The 18,772-nt window shown below is 43.4% G+C and overlaps 1 protein-coding gene across 1 annotated transcript in view; it reads right to left on the minus strand.

Annotated features, from left to right (window-relative positions):
• EGLN1 (egl-9 family hypoxia inducible factor 1) overlaps positions 1 to 11,601 on the minus strand; it is a 28,134-nt gene extending 16,533 nt beyond the window's left edge. The window contains exon 1 of the mRNA XM_053382515.1: positions 10,192 to 11,601. Coding sequence (XP_053238490.1) covers positions 10,192 to 11,175 — 984 coding nt within the window. The 5' untranslated portion in view covers positions 11,176 to 11,601. The remainder of the gene's footprint in view (positions 1 to 10,191) is intronic.
• Between the last annotated feature and the right edge of the window lie 7,171 nt (positions 11,602 to 18,772).

The following is an 18,772-nucleotide window of genomic DNA, read 5'->3' on the forward strand; positions in this document are numbered from 1 at the left end:
ATGCTGCATTAAAAGGGGTATGAAGGATTAGCCTCTACTCTAACAAAGACAGAAGATTTCTTAAAATGAGAACATTGATTAAGAAGTGCTCTATTTTCTGCCAAAATCTGTGTCAACTGGACGTAAGTCAGTCTTTGGAGGAGAGAAGATGTGCTCAGTGTTCACCTCCATAGAGAACGTTTCGGATGATAACCAACATTTTGTGATTGGACTTCCACTTGTGCAATGAGACCTGCTCTTCCTCCCCCAGCTGTCCCCCCTCAACAGCCCAATTTCTTCAAGAGTTTTCTGAACCTATGGAGCAGAGTTTGGAAGCACCGGGGGCTGCAGGGGTGAGGTGAGAAAAAGAAGGCCCTTGCATGCATGGAAACCCTTAGCACACAGGAGTGGATGATAATCTAGGAGAGAAGAACAAGACAGAGTGAACAAGACAGTTGAAAAGCCAAAACAGTTTGGCATATAGTACAGTAAAAATCCTTTGTTAAACTGCTTCCTTATTTGGGATCATGAACAGGCACCTGTCGGTACAACACAGCTCCTTCTTCCCTCCATGACCCCTGTGCTCTGGGGCAGATTTTGGGGGTGCATAAAGGAGGGGAGAAAGAGGAGAAAACGGAAGACCTGTTGTGCAAAAAGAATTGCCTTGCGCAAGAAGGGAGACATTCCTGGATGTCACCCATTCTGATTACTTTGGGGGTGATTCTCGCTAACCCTCAATTACATTTCAATCCCTCTCACAAACATAAGTTTTATTTTCCATGAGAAGCACAAAGGTGACATGGAAGAAAAATACAGTGTCAAGGGCAAGGCAATGTATAAAGTAAAACAACTGATTTCCTTGTGCTCATGGAAGGGCTTTTGATCCAGCAGATACATCAACTAACAGAAGAGTGGAGGCAATTATTGCTGATTTCCTTTCCCCCTGCAGCACCTACTTCCAACTGTTCTCCCTACTCTAGTTGGGGGGGTGGGGGCAGGGCACTGACAGTGTAAGGCAGGGGTCAGCAAACCTTTTCAGCAGGGGGCCGCCCCCTCCTCCTCCTTTAGCAGATGCCTCCACTAAATCAAAAGCACTTCGTGAACTCAAGGATATGCACATATAGTTTATAAGGTCCTGAAAATTAACATCTGCTTAGCATTGTAGACCGATCTGTGCTCTGAGATTACCTATGATCTCTGCATAATAAAGCTGCTCGTTCTTTACTATAGTGAAAACTATCTTCTTTTTACACTGGCAGTTTCATGAGTAGATTTGTCCCCCCATAATGCTACTCCTGTTGGGATCCTGGTTATTTAGGAAAAAAGAACCAACCATATTATATTTGTAATTTTTTGTTTCAATTTATACTATTCAGGGTCTGTCAACATCACTGGTGAAGGGAAAAGAAAAAATATCCAAGGGCAAGTCATTGATTCTAAAATTGGATTTGATGAACCGAGTGGAAGTTTTGCCCTACCTGTCTATGGAAGTCCACAGAAGCCCCATTTCATTCAAAAAAGAGGTGGCTCTTCAGCTGAGCTAGGAATGCTCTAACATGGTCAAAAGCTTGTGCCACAATAAATCCATCAAGCCTTTATAGTGCCATAATTTTGTCATAATTAAACTGCACAAATACCTTCTAAACTGTAACACAACTGTGGTTTGTATTCAACAAAATCAGAACATATCCATGGAATAAGGGGATTTAAGTTAGTCACATTCATTGATTTCACTTCATTTATTCTGAATATGGCTAACAGTGGCTACAACTCTGAATCTTTTTCAGCACTTTGACAAATATAGGAATCCAGGTCCTGAATGCCCACTGAAGGAGGTTCTTCTACTGTTTCAGTTAAACAGAGAGGTACAGTGGTACCTCAGGTTAAGTACTTAATTCGTTCCGGAGGTCCATTCTTAACCTGAAACTGTTCTTAACCTGAAGCACCACTTTAGCTAATGGGGCCTCCTGCTGCCACTGCGCCGCCAGAGCACGATTTCTGTTCTCATCCTGAAGCAAAGTTCTTAACCCAAGGTACTATTTCTGCGTTAGCGGAGTCTGTAACCTGAAGCATCTGTAACCTGAAGTGTATGTAACCTGAGGTACCACTGTATACATTTGGGGGAAGGGGAAACTCACACCTTTATTTGTTGTTTTTTGGCCGGCTTTTTACTAACTAAACATCTGCCAAATATGGGCTATTTCAAATCAACAGTTACCATATAGAAAAGAGCACTAGATTTAGATGGGCATATGCTTAAAGTTTATACAAACTTCAAAGCTGTAAGTCAGCAGTCCATGTTGTATTTATGTTTTCAATACAGTTAATCTTAAATCCTAAAACACTCAGGCTAGATCCCATTTATAGACTCACTGAGGAATGTCAACAAGGGGCATGCAAAACTAATGGAAGACTGCTGGAGCAGAGTGCCCAAGCAGCAATCTCTGTGGTTGAGCATAGTCTAAACACTGCCAACAATTGTCAAGTTTTATCCCACTATACAACACTGAATCTATACATATGGCTGGTCTCCAAGATTAAATAAGGCTTTAAGCAAGAACAAATGATGTATCTTTTAGCTGGCAGGCTAACACTATCATTTTCCTTTAAACCACATTCTCGTATCCCAACTGTTTGAACTTCAGAAAACATTTCTGATTAAAGCCAGGTTAGCAGTGTACAAGCAATACCAAAGCTCCTCTATGGCTTCCTCTGCCAACATTCTTCATTCTTAAGACAGCAACATTCCTTATGTTCCATTTCTGGCTTTTATCAAATCAAGGCTATGCAATGGAGGGCAATTCCTGCATCCTTTTTAACAAAAAAGAGGTTGATAATGAAGCAAATTACTGACAAATAATCACAGGAACTACTTCTTTGATATTCTTATCATCTATGGTCTGAGAAACAAACATTAATTTTAGGCACCATTGTCATTTTCTAATGTTATATTTATTACACATTATGTAACTTATGAAGAATTAGTGCACAATTTGGCTGTTTTCCCTTCCATATTTCCTTTTGAATCATGCGTACATTTAGATTTCAAGTCTGCAGATAGAGATGGTACTGTTTTATGTTGTTCATATAAAGTTTTAGGTGCTTTACAAATAATAATCTAATTCTTTTTATAAGAATTACTCAGCACTGTCACTCAATTAGAGTTTCATTTCCAATCTCTCTCTCTCAAATAAATATGATTTTACTTTCTGAATGGGAGCTCAAGTTTGAAATGGAATAAAAAACAGTGCTTATATGTCTACATTTTATCAGCAGAGTGGCATAACTTGTTCACAGAACAAGGGATGAAGAGCGGTTGTTCTACAAAGTTCAAACCACCAATGAAGTGTTCTAGGGAGCAGTGATGTGAGGTGGAATTTTTTTCAAGTGCTTTCTTTCTTCTGTGGAAATAATTTAATTACTAACAATAATTGGATATCAATTGCAAATACAATTAGACAATCTTCACTATTTCCAGGCTGCGGATCACTATATTATGTAATTATAAATTAATTTTGTATACCATCCTATACCCATAGATCTCAGGGCAGTTCACAACATAAAATCACAATATAAAAAACAGAAATACATTATAAAAACAAAGATAATAATCCTCCCTTCCACAACATATTTTAAAAGGGCACCTAATGTCAATCAGCCAAAGGCCTGGTTAAAGAGGAAGGTTTTGACCTGGTGCCTAAAGGTGTTTAATGAAGGTGCTAGCCTTCTTTGGGCTGTTCTATGGGCTGCTAAAATTTATTAGCATATCAATAGCCCGTCCCTGCTCCTGCCAACCTAGCAGTTCAAAAGCACGTCAAAGTGCAAGTAGATAATAGATACTGCTCCAGCGGGAAGGTAAACAGCATTTCCGTGCGCTGCTCTGGTTCACCAGAAGCGGCTTAGTCAAGCTGGCCACATGACCCGGAAGCTGTACGCCGGCTCCCTTGGCCAATAAAGCGAGATGAGTGCCACAACCCCAGAGTCAGTCACGACTGGACCTAATGGTCAGGGGTCCCTTTACCTTTACCTTTACCTTAAGGATGTACATGCCTGGGTATAATGAGGAAAATCATAGAGATTTCAGAGGTCTCTTCCCAAGGTGAACTATGTTGTCAATAACCAAACCCCTTGGTCAGACAGCAGGCCCAAAAGAATATATGCATTGCAATTAAAAATCTATGTAATGTATTATCTCCCCCACACATTTCTAGTCAATTACATGTTGTATATTGATACAAAAAATTAACATGGGTACTTTTAAAAGTTTTGTTTACTAAATGTAAGTAAAATAAGTAAAACCACCTTGAGAAATGTGGGGTGATGTGTGTCTGAGGAGAGTGCATTCTCTGTGGCAGCCCTTAAGTTGCAGAATTATCTTCCCACAGAGGTACATCTGGAACATTTATTATACAACTTTCATTATAGGCTGAATATACATCTCTCTACTATGGCCTTTGACACATGAGAGATATTTTTAGGACCCATCCTGCTCTTCTGATTGTAAATTGTCTTAAATGATTTACCATAAATCTTTTTATTTTTACATTGTTGTAATCAGCCCTTCAATCTTATGGTGATGGGAAAGTAAGAAATCAAAATCAAATCAAGTAGTAGTAGTAGTAGTAGCAGCAGCAGCAAAATATTAATTAACCTCAGCCACTATTTTAGACTAATCCTCATCTCTACAGCCCCAAGTCCACACCTGCAGCAAACTAGTCAACCAATATCAATATTAGCTAACATTTTATTTAGCAAGTTATATGAACTTTTATTAGCTCAAGCTGTTCTTATCAACTTGTGAGGTTTCTGTTTTGTTTGTTTTTCTTTACAAGGCTAAATGACAACTTCCTTCACAACTGACCAATAGGATTTTAATTTCAATTAACAAGCTTTAGTTAAGATTCCTGCCTTGTAGGGGGTGGACTCGATGACCCTAGGGTCCCTTCCAACTCTAGAATTCTAAGCAATAATAACATAATGATTTTTTTTATTTTAATTTTACTTTGGGGTAAATATTAACCAACTAGTGGAAAAATGGAGACAATAATGCAAACAAAGCTCTAGTACAAACTGATACTTTCATTGCACTGAAAGTCAACCACATTTACTAGAATGCTAATTAAAGAAAACATGCAGTAATTCAAATTCAACACTGTTCAATATCTGGACCATAGTACTACCCACTGAAGTTACATGCCCTGACAATTAAAAGGCTTTCCAAGCCAAAAAAACCCAAAACCTGTGGTCTAACCTCATCAGCAATGGCCTGTTACAGAACTGGGCTCAGAGTAGCCCGCTTGCAAAAAGGTCTTTTAACCTTCTTTAAAATTCCAATCTATAACCTAACAAATCAAACTGGGTACAGGAAGACATTTTTTAAATTCCTTTCAAGACCATTTAGTTTTATTGGCTTTATACCTATTTAACTAAAACAAGGAGGTGTTTCCTGCGTATATCTAAAACAGAGGTTAGGAAGTGACAATAAATGACAGAGTCAACACAATAAAACTGCATGCTCACAGCAAGATGTGATAAATGCAGGTAGCCACAGTGATCCAGAACAAATAACTCCAGAAGTAGTACAAGGGTAATATGTTGGTTTGGCACAAGTAAAATGCCTTACATAGCATCAGATGATCTAGCTCAGTATTGTTTACACCACCCTCTCCTACCTGGTGACCTTCAGTTATTTTGGACTACAATTCCAATCAGCACCAGCCAGCACAGTCAATGGACTGGGATAATGGGAGTTATAGTTCAAAACACCTGGAGAGCACCTCGGTTAGAGAAAGCTGGCTTACACTGACTAACAGCAGCTCTTCAGGGTTAAAGGCGGAAGTCTTTTCAAGCCCTAGTTTGAGAAATTGTATCTGGGAACTTCTGCATTCAAAGCATGTGCTTTACCACTGAACCATGTATTCTCTTGCCCCATATACTAAGCAAACCCAGAATGTGTTGACTTGCCTTTTGTCAGTGCCATGTTCATCTGAACACACAGACTAGTTGCATTGGTCTATTAAGACTTGAAAATCTACAACTTCCAAATATCCAAGAGGTGCAGCACACTGTTAGGAACAGGATTGGCAACTACAATTTTTGGGCTGCAAACTAAGCCTCACCAAAATGTGGAGCCTTGTATAGGACGAAGAGAAATGGTGGTAATGGCAGCTGTTCCAAGTGGAAAAGTCAACAGGTGACAAGTGCCTGAAAGTTTTAAAATGGCTCTTACTGGTTTGTATTCTTTTATTATTTTTAAAAGGACATCTTTATTTCAGTTCCCCAGACACAAATCAGGTATCTGCTCATTATGAATAGTCAAATACCCTTTAAGGCAGGCATAGGCATACTCTGGCCCTCCAGATGTTTGGGACTACAATTCCCATCACCCCTAGCTAACAGGACCAGTGGTCAGGGATGATGGAAATTGTAGTCCCAAACATCTGGAGGGCCGGAGTTTGACCATGCCTGCTTTAAGGTAACATAATGCTATACAGAAATAATATTGTCAGAGGAAATATTCAAAAATGGAATTTCTGCACAATAGTGTCCTGAAAAGATGTTCACAAGCAGTTAAGCACTGTTGTATTAGAAAAATTTCTAACTGATTTTAAGTTAAAGCTATTTTAATGACCACCTATATTTTACTAATCCTGGGGCCTGTAAATAGCCATACACCTTCAAAAGAAAATTTTTACTAATACCAGTCTTCTTTGGGGGTTTTAAATTTCATGCTTGACTTATCTACTTGACATATTTGCTTTGATAGCAGGACCGGTCACTTCTGCGGACTTGTCTGCAAGACTGGACTAACCTAAGTCTGAATCTTTTTACATATCCACTGCCCCAATATTAAACATGTTAACACAGGTCTCTCTCATTTGTGACACTAAGCACACTTTTATTAAATCTGTTTAAGATACACCTGTTTCATTTCCCTACACACATATTAACCTACAGTACTTTTAAGAAGTTATCTGCCTCTCTGCTCCATATTATATTTAAATGCTTGGTATGCCTTTAAAGGAAGTACAGTAAAGTCTGCTTAATAAGCTGTATTTTTTTGGCAAACTTTTTTGCAGAGGAAGTTTTACACTGTATATGTTAAGCACCTTCTTATCTGGCACTTTGTGGATGGCTACCTCAGCAGCTCCCATGTGCTTAAGCCTGGGTGCTTGTATAGCTCAAGTCTCACAATTTAGGAGAGCACATTAACAGTTCAATCCTATACATGTCAATTCAGAATTAAGTCCCACTGAGTTCAATGGGACTTACTCCCAAGGAAGGGGGTTATGATGTTTCACATTATCTCCAATCAATGTTTGAAATTCCCATTGTTCTAGGTGCATTTTGCGACAAGGAATTTCATTAACCTAAGCAGTTTCTGAGTTCTGGGTGCAGTACAGCACCTAAGATTTCAGATTAAAACTGCAAAGTGGAAGGAAAGGAGGACCTTTTTCTGCCTCTCCACTTCCAGCTACTCTTTGAAGGCTGGAGAAGAGACCTTCTTAAGAATATTAGGGAGGTGGGCAAGAGAAGAACTAGACCATGTGAAAAATGAACACAATATTTTAGCTGTAGTTCATTCATTTTCAGCTTTGTATTCTTGTTATTAAAAAATGCGCCTAGACATTCCGTTGTTGAGCCCATAACTTAGGTTTAATACGCCATTTAGCTCCTAGCTTTCATATCTGTTTCTAACACTGTTTGCAACATTATTTATTTACTGCTAACAGCCTGCTAGATATTGTATCAAAATATAAATATAATGTGGTCCCTGTACAGAGATTTATAAGTTAAATTAAAGGGGCAAGTCTATGGTAACTGTCAACAGAATATAGAATCAGCATTTAAACAGATTATGCAGGCCACAAAGGCACAGCTAATCATATCAGAAGACTAAAGGTGAAACTGTATCAGAATGTTTAGAATAGAGATATTTCAGAATATTGCTTCATTAACTGAAGGGCTCCACAATTCACAACAAGAAATCTGAGATGATCCTTTGCCCCTCTACAGCCCCAAGATGTAGCAGGCATACTTGTGACATTGAATGGATTTATAGAACCTTTCTCTCTTAATGATATTCTGATGATTTAAGAAGTTCAGCTCCCTGTAATGTCTAGGTATGTTGCTACCTTATATCAATGTTCACATTTGAAATTAGTCATGCTGAGTTTCATGCCAAACACTGTTGCACAAATAGTTTCCACTAATATTTAGTAAAGGTACAATTCTGCTAATTTTTTGTAATTTAATTAAAGCCTAGTATATCATATTGTCTCATACTGAACATGCAGGTATAACTGTTAAATGACAGTTTTATTTGCATGTTCTTTATAACAGTGGTAGATGGGATCAGAACATCTTCCTAGATAGTATATATTCTCAAGGTTAAGTCGTTGGTTTTTTTTAGTAAACATGAATTCTGATTAAAATGGTTCCCCTTAAAGGGCTTTGCTACATGCTGCTGAGAGAGCAGAACTATCAGGCACATGCACTAGTTTCAGATATCAGTTCTCACCCAACCTTATCATATCGGTTACAGGTCAGAAAAAAGCAACTGTGAAGTAGTCCTAGATACTACTGGCAGTTGTACCACCTCCAGCTAGGTTGACAGAACCACAGAAGAGAAATTTTATTTGATAATATCCAGTCACAATACTGTTCATGTGATGATGTATGATGGTGACAGCACTTATATGAGGAAACACATAGTTCTTCACAATAGCTTTATTTTGTGACTATCTTGATTTTAATTCTTATCACAATACCTAGCTTTAAAAATGAAATATTACTGTGCTAGTAAAATTACATAATCCCTAAACTCCAAAATCCATAGCTGGCCAAGTGTCACAAAACTGCAGTAAGCTTTTGGTTTCACCAGAATTCACCATCAGGCAAGATGTTATACAACTCAGGGGGTGGGGTCAAGGAAAAACGTTATTTCTTGCCTAATTAAGAATTCTGGAGAATCCAAAAGCTTGCCACAATTTTGTGACGTTCTGGATAGTCCTCAGGAAGGTACTTGACCAACTGTGGATTCTGGAGTTTTTTCCCTTATGGATCAACATGGCTAAGTTTGCTTTTTAGGACTACTGTTGGTGCTGAGCACTAAAGTTTTGATGAGTGGAGTATCGGCAGTAGTGTTACATTATTATAGAGTGTTGAATTGCTCCTGGCATCTGAAACTTTGATATGATGGCCAACATATCCTATTTTAAATGCTGATAATGTATAAATATTATCACACCTCTGCTACACATACCTTGATAAATAGGGGGAGAGGCACTGAACCTCCAGGAACATCAACAATGTGTGAGGTTGGTTCATTTCAAATCAGGGACACCAAACTGAGGAGATACACACCCAGTTTTGAACATGGCACAATCAAAACTGATTCAGTAGTGTCACAAATCCAGCAATATGCCACACTACTATATCATCTTTTTGTGACTTATTCTCCTGGACTACTGGACTCTGTGAAACTTTTATCATTTTCAATAGTTTTTAGTGCTTAAAAAAACACCTGACTATAATACCTCCACTTGTTGCAAGGCAGAAGCGAATAGCCTAAAAGTTAGCAGTAGAGCTACCACAGTTAGCAGTCAGGCTCTCAAGCTGACTATAAATACAGTAAGTCTTTGCTGGGACTGATGGACAGAGTGTAGTAGCTCTTTATGAATGGAGGGATCCTACACTACTTCTTCCCTGACCACACCCATCTGATTTGACTAGTAAAACAGTATCAAGTTACTGTGGTCCCCTTACAATCACAGCTACAGGCCAGTGTAGCACAATCACAACAGTATTAATTATATGCTTAGGGAATCAACGCAGTAATATTATATATTCTCAGCATTCCTCCCTTGTGGACCTGAAAACGTGATATGGATAGGGCTGCTCGAGTTGTAGGCAAAAACAAGTTTTGCCAGCAAATCCTGCTAAGTTTAACATTAACTATGCATTAGGAAAGCAACCTTCAAGAATGTGGGAACCCTTCGCTGACTCTAGCCCTCGCCATTGTCACTCACCAACCATTTGAGAATCTTGCCTTTTAAGCTGCTCTGAAATATAATATTCCTGAAAATAAGCGTGACTAGGGAATTCAATAAAGAGGAAGGGGGAGCCACCACCGGCCAGTGAAAGTCGTGAACTTGCCGCAGGTGGAAGGTTTAGAGATGGTGAGAGGGAGGAGGAGGGGGTGTCACTCACTTTCGTCCTGCCGTTGATTTTGTAGTTGCCCAGCTTGCCGTTGCAGTGGCGAATGAGATCGTCCATACTGTTCATGAGCTTCCCGATGGTCATGCAGCCAGGCTCCTTGCCTTCCACCCAGGTGATTTTGTCGCCGCGGATGTCCCGAGAGGAGTCGCTCTTCTGGCTGACCAGCTGCCCGTCCGTGAAGTGCCCGGTGTGGTGCAGGGCGCGCACCTCCTGCTCGATCTGCCCGCCCAGCTCCTTGCCGAGGAATTCGTCCACCACGCAGATGCCGTGCTTGTTCATGCAGGGCACGATGTACTCCAGCGCCAGCCGCTGCGGCACCAGGGACTTCATCTGCCCGTTGGGGCGCAGCGACTCCTCCGCGCTCAAGTTGGACTTATCCCGGTAGAGGAGCGCCGCCTTCCCGGCTCCGGGAGCCGCTGCGGCCGCTTCCTTGCCCTCCTCCCCTTCCTGCCCTCGGCTCTCTGGCGCCACTTTGGCAACGTGGTTGTTCGTTACCGCCGCCGCCGCCTTCTTCTCTTCCGAGGTAGAGTCCGGCTGCGGCTTGGCCGGGAGCGCCGTTACCTTCTTGGGGGCGGCGGCCGCCCCGTCCCCTTCTCCTCCTGCGGAGGGCTGGGGGGAGCGAGCGTGGCCGTGGCCTTGGTGTCGCTCGCCGCCGCTCCGGTGCTGAGCAACGCCCCCTCCAGCCGCCGCCGCCGCCGCGCTGGGCTCGCTCCCCCGGCAGATGAGCTTGTGCTTCTTCCAGTCCTGGCGCTGGTGCTCTTTGCTACAGTAGAAGGAGCTGCGGCAGCGCCCGCAACGCAGCAGGTTTTCCATTTTCCCGCACAGCTCGCAGTACTGCCGGTCCCGCTCGCTGCTGGCGCTGCAGCCGCCGCCGCCACCGACACTGTTACTGTCGCCGCCGCCGCCTTGTCCGGCCCCGCCGCTGTTGCCGTTGCTGCCGCCGCCGCCGCCACTCCCACCGCTGTCATTGGCCATGTTGCCGCGTCCCCCTCCTCGGTCGCCCCTGCTTCTCCTCGAGCGGCCTTGGGAAGGAGAAGGAGGCGAGCGGCTCACTTCATCATGGCCGACCCCAGTCAGCGCTGCGGCCCCCGGCTGCCTCGCCCGCCTCCCGCTCCGCTCCTGGTGGGCGGAGGACAGTCAGCCACCAAAGCCCAGCGCCGCCGCCGCCGCCGCCCTCTTGCCCGCCGCCGCCTCCTCCGAGGCTCGCTTCTGTCACCGCCTCATAGCGGCGGCGAGCCTCGGTGGCGGGGCAGGGAAGCAGCCCCTCTCCCGCCGAGACTGCCCGGCCCTTTCCTGCCCGGCCTCAGCCTGCAGCGCTGAGGGGGGGAAAGCCGCCGCCGAGTGCCGGCGCGAGCCCCTCGGCCTGCCTGCCTGCGCGCCTGCCTCCTCCTCACTAGCTCGCTCGTTGTGGCTGGAGTCGAGCGCGGAGGAGGAGTTTGCGCCGCCACTCACGGGCTGCGCTCTGCACGTACGCCACTTCCAGTCAGCCCGCGCGAGAGGGGAGGGGGCCGAGAGGGCTGCCTCGCGCGCGCGCCTGCCTGCCTCCGAAGCGGGCGGGCGGCTTGGCGGGCGGGGCGGCAAAAGTGAAAGGGGGCCGCCACCGCCGCCGCCTCCTCAGCAGAGGTGGGCTGGGAAGGCCTTGCCACGCGCGGTTGGCGTGACCCTCTCTTCCCCTCTTTCTTGTGTGAGGAGGGCCGGGGGAGAGCGGCCACATGGCCGTCGCTCAGAAGGGGTCCTTTCGCTGTTGGGCTGAACGGATCTATTACTTTATAGTTATTTATTCGAAGCTCGAGGTCCACCAGCCAGAGCTAGCTGGAAAACGGGGAGAGGGGAGGAATAAGTACGTTTCGTATTACTCGAGAGCAGTATACGCTCGAGTAAACTGTTCAGCATATGCTTCTCAGCAGCTGGAGGAGTGAGCTCAAAGTTCTTTCACACGCACAGTGAATCACACCTCAAGCTTTCCTGTTATTCCTGTCTAATTCAACATCCAGAAGACCTGCTCCTTGTTTCTTGTTACCGCAAACCTTTGGAAGTCTTGCTGATCTACTGCAGTGATTCTATGGTTCTAACCCGGCTGGAGAGCTAACAAAAATGCATCCAGAATTACCTTCTGCCAAGAGAACCTGATGCCCTTTGCGTTGCCTCAAGTCTTGCATCAAATGGAGTTTCCTTAATTCCAGAGGTTGGGGGCACACTCCCTGGCACAGATGGGTAAACAGTGTAGTAGCCTTGGTTTTGAAAAGGATGGATCAGCTATACTTACAGAGCAGTCTAATGTATCCATCAGGTGGCATGGCCACTACCCATCTACCAGTGCAAAAAAGCTGCATCCAAACCCCACTGCGGGGCTGAGGCTAGAGAGTGGGGAAGCAGCCCCCAGCAAGCCTGGCTACCATGTGCAAGGGGCCTGGACATACCACCAGGGAGGTGTCCAAGCATTTCAAGCGGATTCATTAGAGCTGGGAGTTGCCTTCCATCCAGAGGGTCCCTTGCCAGCTGTGGTTGGGTTCCACATGAGCTGAGGCAGTCTCGGCCCTGCTGCCATCCTGGGACTTCCCCAGGTTGCAGGTCGCCTCTGACAACTCCCACAGTAACTCGCCACATCCAGCATGCCTGGTGTATCAGACACAGAGCTGCTTGCGATGCTGGGGTGCTCACTTTGCAGGGAGGCACATGGTGTTTAACCCCTGAATGCCCACCTTCCATGGACCTGTGTCTTCCTCCACAGAGCTGCTCAGCAGAAGGCCTTATGTTACTGTGCAGCTCTATTGGGCACCATTTCTGTTAGCATATGTGCTAGATCAACACATTTGCCATCAGGAAAAGTTGCACTGTGCCATCCCCCAATACCTGTGGCCCCTTCCCTGTCTGACATTGAGTGCCGTCGGTCCCCTTTTTTGGCAGGAAGGCAATCGAGGAGCTATGCTGCTCCTGACATCCTGTCCCAACAATGAGGAGGAATGTAAAAGGGAGCCCACTGCCATTTTGCCTACCCCCTGCTTTGAGCCTCCAGTCCCCCCCTTTGCCATATACATTTTATCTGTCCTGAATTGTCCAACATACAGCTTCACTGGCTTTCCATGAGTTCTAGTGTTATGAGAGGAAAAAGCATATATCCACCTTTTTGGGATGCGGGTGGCGCTGTGGGTTAAACCACAGAGCCTAGGACTTGCCAATCAGAAGGTCGGCGGTTCGAATGCCTGTGATGGGGTGAGCTCCCATTGCTCAGTCCCTGCTCCTGCTAACCTAGCAGTTCGAAAGCACGTCAAAGTGCAAGTAGATAAATAGGTACTGCTCCGGCGGGAAGGTAAACGGCATTTCCGTGCGCTGCTCTGGTTCGCCAGAAGCAGCTTAGTCATGCTGGCCACATGACCCGTAAGCTGTACGCCAGCTCTCTTGACCAATAAAGCGAGATGAGCACCGCAACCCCAGAGTTGGCCACAACTGGACCTAATCGTCAGGGGTCCCTTTATCTTTTATCCACCTTTCTACACCATGCATAGTCTTACACACTTCTACATGTCACCTCTTATTCATCTATCCTTTAAACTAAAGAGCCCCAGATGTTGTAACCTATCCTTGTAGGGGAGACACACTCCATGGACTCCACTCCCCACCCTTTGTGAGTCCACCTCCTCAAAACTACTCCTCTTCTTCCTCATCATTGCTACCCCTGCTTGCTTGCCAGGCAGAGAGCTAATGAGCAAGCAGGCAGTGGCACCTATTGCTCCTCCTCCTCACCACCACTACCATCAGGGCCTGGGCCAGAGTGACAGACACAAGCAGGTTGCAATGGCTGGAGAGGAAAAGCAGGTGCAGGGGGCTCTTGTCGATGAGCCCCTGCTGGGGTGTGGGTCCTTGGCAAATGCCAAAGTATGCTGACCTTTGATGCCAGTTGTCTCCAGGAAGGGAATGAAAGGAGGAAAAAGGGGAGGAGGGAAAGGTATTGAAAGTTGAGGGTTGTTGTTAGAAGGGAGGAACAGCTAACTGTGTGTTTTTTGTGCCATGGGAAGCGGTTGCTTTTCAAAAAGGCTACATGCACCTATTTAGAAAAGTGGACAAGACCTTTATCAAAACGTTTTTAAGTGTGTATCACAGAGAAATGTACTTTTTGGCATTTGTAGTGTCGATAGGCGCCTGTGATAATCACAAAGCCACCTTATATCCTCCATCAGTACAAATATTACGAATGCTACTAGTGTGGGATCGGGGTCATGCCAGCAACAACAGGTTGTGGCCTGAGACAGTGGTACCTCGGTTTACGACCCTAATCCATTTCGGAAGTCCATTCTTAAACCAAAACCATTCTTAAATCGAGGAACGCTTTCCCTAATGAGGCCTCCCACTGCCGGTGCCCTTCCATCGTTCGGATTCTGTTCTTAGACCAAGGTAAAGCTCTCAAACCAAGGCACTATTTCTGGTTTTGTGGAGTTTGTAAACCAAATTGTTCTTAAACCGGACTGTTCTTAAACCAAGGTACCACTGTACTGTCAATTTTAAAAGCGAGTTGATTTTAAACCTATTTTCAGTTTTATTGTATGATTGTAAATGTGTGATTCATGAATTATCATCATCAACAACAACATCCATATCTACTCTGAAAAGATGACACTTGAGTCCCCCATAACAAAATAATTATAGGCACAGTAATCTTTGCTAGCCATAGGTAATACTATATTGAATAGGCAGTGGGTGTATTAGATATTATATGACTACTAGATTCTTTTTAAACAACACAATACAAATAAGATACTTAAAAAAAAAATCTAATTCAGGGGACTACATATCACAGAATGATAATAGGATCCAAAAGCTGAAGACTATATTCAGCAGTAGCCTGTTTTTCAGCATTAAGTAATCATAACATGACCTTCTCACTTTGCATTGTGATGTTTAATACAGTTGCCTCATATGCCATGTTGCTGGCTCACTTTGTGAAAAACAATGTTAAATAATTAATCATTAATCTAAATCTGGTTTCTATCTCTAGTTTCCTCCTAAACTATAGTGATTGTTGCCCTGATAAGGGTTTTCATTTCTGTTTCTATTGTTGAGTGAATTACTGACAATAAAGGGCTAAAAGTACTGAGCCCTGATACCTTCCCTCTCCCCAGGCCACATCCCTTAGTAGCCATGCTTTGAACCCTCATTGAGTATATTTGTCTGGCTGGAATGTGCCCTTGAACTCTGGTAATACTTCTTGTTTGCTTGGATGGAGAATACAGAGAAGTCTGTGAAGCTGCATAGAAACTCGCCTACTGTACAAAGATAAAATTCACCTTTGATTTTGGTTCCACCCACTACCAGCATGAGGAAAGTTGCTGTGAGGGGAATATGGAGGTAGCAGAATAGGTGCTAACTCCTCAGAACTGTCTTTTGGCCTAGGTGTGAAGAAGAAGGGCTGGATTTTGTATGCACTCGCACTTCGGTGTCATTAGCACATCTCCTGGTACCTAGTATCTTTAGAAAACATCCCAGAATTCACTGTAGGTTAGTTGGAATGTGTGCAGAGGAGGTCTGGGGATTAAAAGATAAATCATTAAGAATAAACCTTTCAACATATTTCCACAGCATTCTGCATGTTGGACTTGCTTGCTTCGGGGAACTGTGACACAGAGTCTTTCAAAACACAGCCTTGCTATGGAGAAAGTGAAAGAACAAAGAAAGGGAAAAAGTTATGTGCAATATAGTAGCTCTCCTGTCTTGTGATAACCAGATTAGATTGAGATTGGGAAAATACAGCAGATAGTGGAAATCATAAAAGTTGGAGCGCAAATAGGACCTGTCTTGTGATAAGAAAAGGGGACCATTGCAGCAGCATAGTCAAACCAGTTGTGACTTCCTGCTGGGTTTCCAGCAGCATTCAGGATCCCCATAAACCCCTAGAGATGTTTGCCATCTCCCCTTACCCATGGGACCCAAGTCATCTGCCTCATTTCAGTAGCCTTATTTTATTTTGTCCTGAAAGCCCTAATGATCAAAGAGGAAGGGTTTGGAAGTTCTTAAGAGATGTGAATTTTATATTATTGCCTTGACAATACATAATCTATTAGTAATGCACCCTCAGCCTGCTGAAAACGAATGGGCTTGGTCTTCTCACGACAGTCTAGGGAATTATTTCATTTTATTAGAGCAGGTATGCTTTCTGGATGATAATTTTATTCCTAATGGGAGATCGTTTGCTGAATTATGGATGTTGCTTAAACTAAAAGTGGCACTGGAGCTTGCATTTAACTAGGGCAGGATGCAACTTCTTCCTTGTGATTGGCATGTGCTGGAATCATCACTGACTCACACACACAGGGACTTTTCCTGCTCACCACAACTTCCTCATAGCTCAGAGCGAAGCCAAAATACATACACAGCTTTGGAGCTAGCATACAGAGTTCTGGCTGAACAGAACACCCAATAACTGTTTTTAGCATCAGGTGTTTAGATTGCCTTTAAACATGGAAGACCCACTTAGCTATCAGGGCTAATAGATAGATAGATAGATAGATAGATAGATAGATAGATAGATAGATAGATCTCAGGGAAGAGGAACCTCCAGGTCTGGCAGCCAAATGTAGCCCTCTGGGCTTTCTGTACACCACACCCCTCACCAGCCTCCTTTTGCATTATCCTTGAGTATTTTTTTTACCTGACTGGACTGTATCCCTGGAATGTATCCCTGGACTCCCTACACTCTGAAAAAGCTGATTGCTTGCCTGGATGGAGGCTAGAGAGGGATGTATAAGTGTGTGTAGAAACTAGCTTACTGTACAAAGGTAAAATTCACATTTAATGCTTCATCTACCTTTATCTCTGGTCTTGCTCACCACTAGCGTGTGGCAATGAAAGATTGACTAAGAATGGAAGGCTCCTCACCCTTGAGATATTCAGTAACACTGCTTTACAATATACCATTTATTCTGTCAGCCATAAATTTAGCTACCTGAACCATTTTTGTTTTGTATTTCCAGGAAGAACTGCCAGAGAAACCTAGTACATTCTTAGAAATAAAATTAAAGCCTTAGCTGGAATTATGCTAAAAAACACAAAAAGTGGCTAAATGATGAAATTAACGTATGATTAAAAGAAAAGAGTCAAAGAATGTACATTTATTTAAAGCCATGGAATTTATTATTGTGAGTTGGAATGTGAAATCTTGTCATTTTATTGTGTGCAACAACTTTTTTTAATTTTCTTTTGACTACCCGTGGGTTGCTTATGGACAAAATTACTGCAATCCTGTGCATACTTATTCACCTGCTGATTTCTGCTGGCAAGTTGCTGCTATAGGCACAGGAGTAGACCAGGCTGTTTACTGGTCAGTGCAAGCCTACATGGGATTTACAACTTGATCTGAAACACCCTTCTCCAGTAGACAAAGTTAAGCTGCTTCTCCCCTATTGACACTTTTCCTGGGTAGGGAATCATTTCAGGTCAGAGCCAGCCAGCAGAGTGTAAGAGAACAAGATGAGGAGGACAAACAGGGTGAAGAACTGTGTATTCTCTGCTCCACCACTCATTCCTACAGCTAATAATAGTATCCCTAGTAAGAGGAGAACTTGGAAGTAGCAAGTCACAATTAGGAATGGGTGAATCTGTTAATTTTGGTATCTTCATTTCTCATTTTTCCTATTTTAAGTTCTCCACATTTCCACATCAGTTTGTGATTTTTTTCATGACAATTCATCAGCATTTTAGTATGAATTTCTCCTGATATACACAACATTGTATTTAATTTTGCCTAATATAAAGCAATTACCTTAATGTTCCCAAATATGACATATTTATATGTGCACATTAGTACATGCATTTATGTACACATTACTGGTTGGAGAACTACACTGTAAAATTAAGTTAAGTGCAAATTTTGAAGGATGACTGTGTATTGGTCCGTGTATTATTTTGGAAAGTGTGAATTAGGTAGGTTTGCCTTTTGAAATGTGAACTGAATCTAATTTCTCCCCTAACTCTAGTCACAATAATAGAAACACAATGCCAGGGAGGGGGGTTCTGGTAGGAAAGTCACTCAACTCCCTTAAAAGATTTCAAGGAGGAGGGCCAGAAAGTATGTCTGCCTGAAGTCTGGCAGCAATGCTAGGTGAAACATAGCCTAGGGTTATTCAGGTATTTTCTTAGACAGCATGTCATAAAAGTCATAGAATCATAGAGTTGGAAGCAACTTCATGGGTCATCTAATCCAACACAGAAATCCTTCCCACAGCCATCCCTGGGTGAGCTTGAGCCACCAACCTTCTGGTTAACAGCCAGACACACTTTTAAAAATTGCTGGCTAATTGTCAACTATTGCAACCGAATTCTACTTATGTTTTGTTTGAAGTAAGTGTGCCTATGAATTTTTATAGCCGTTATGATTAGAACATTTACCAACTTTAATAACATTCATAGGAATTAAACAAAGAATTGCTCGACTTGAGCATGCCGTCAGTCAGTGCTCCCTCAGTAATGGTGCAGCAGCAGGCACTAGTCAACTACAGTGGTACCTCAGGTTAAGTACTTAATTCGTTCCGGAGGTCCGTACTTAACCTGAAACTGTTCTTAACCTGAAGCACCACTTTAG

Source organism: Podarcis raffonei, chromosome 3 (assembly GCF_027172205.1).
Source record: "Podarcis raffonei isolate rPodRaf1 chromosome 3, rPodRaf1.pri, whole genome shotgun sequence".
NCBI classification, from domain to species: domain Eukaryota; kingdom Metazoa; phylum Chordata; class Lepidosauria; order Squamata; family Lacertidae; genus Podarcis; species Podarcis raffonei.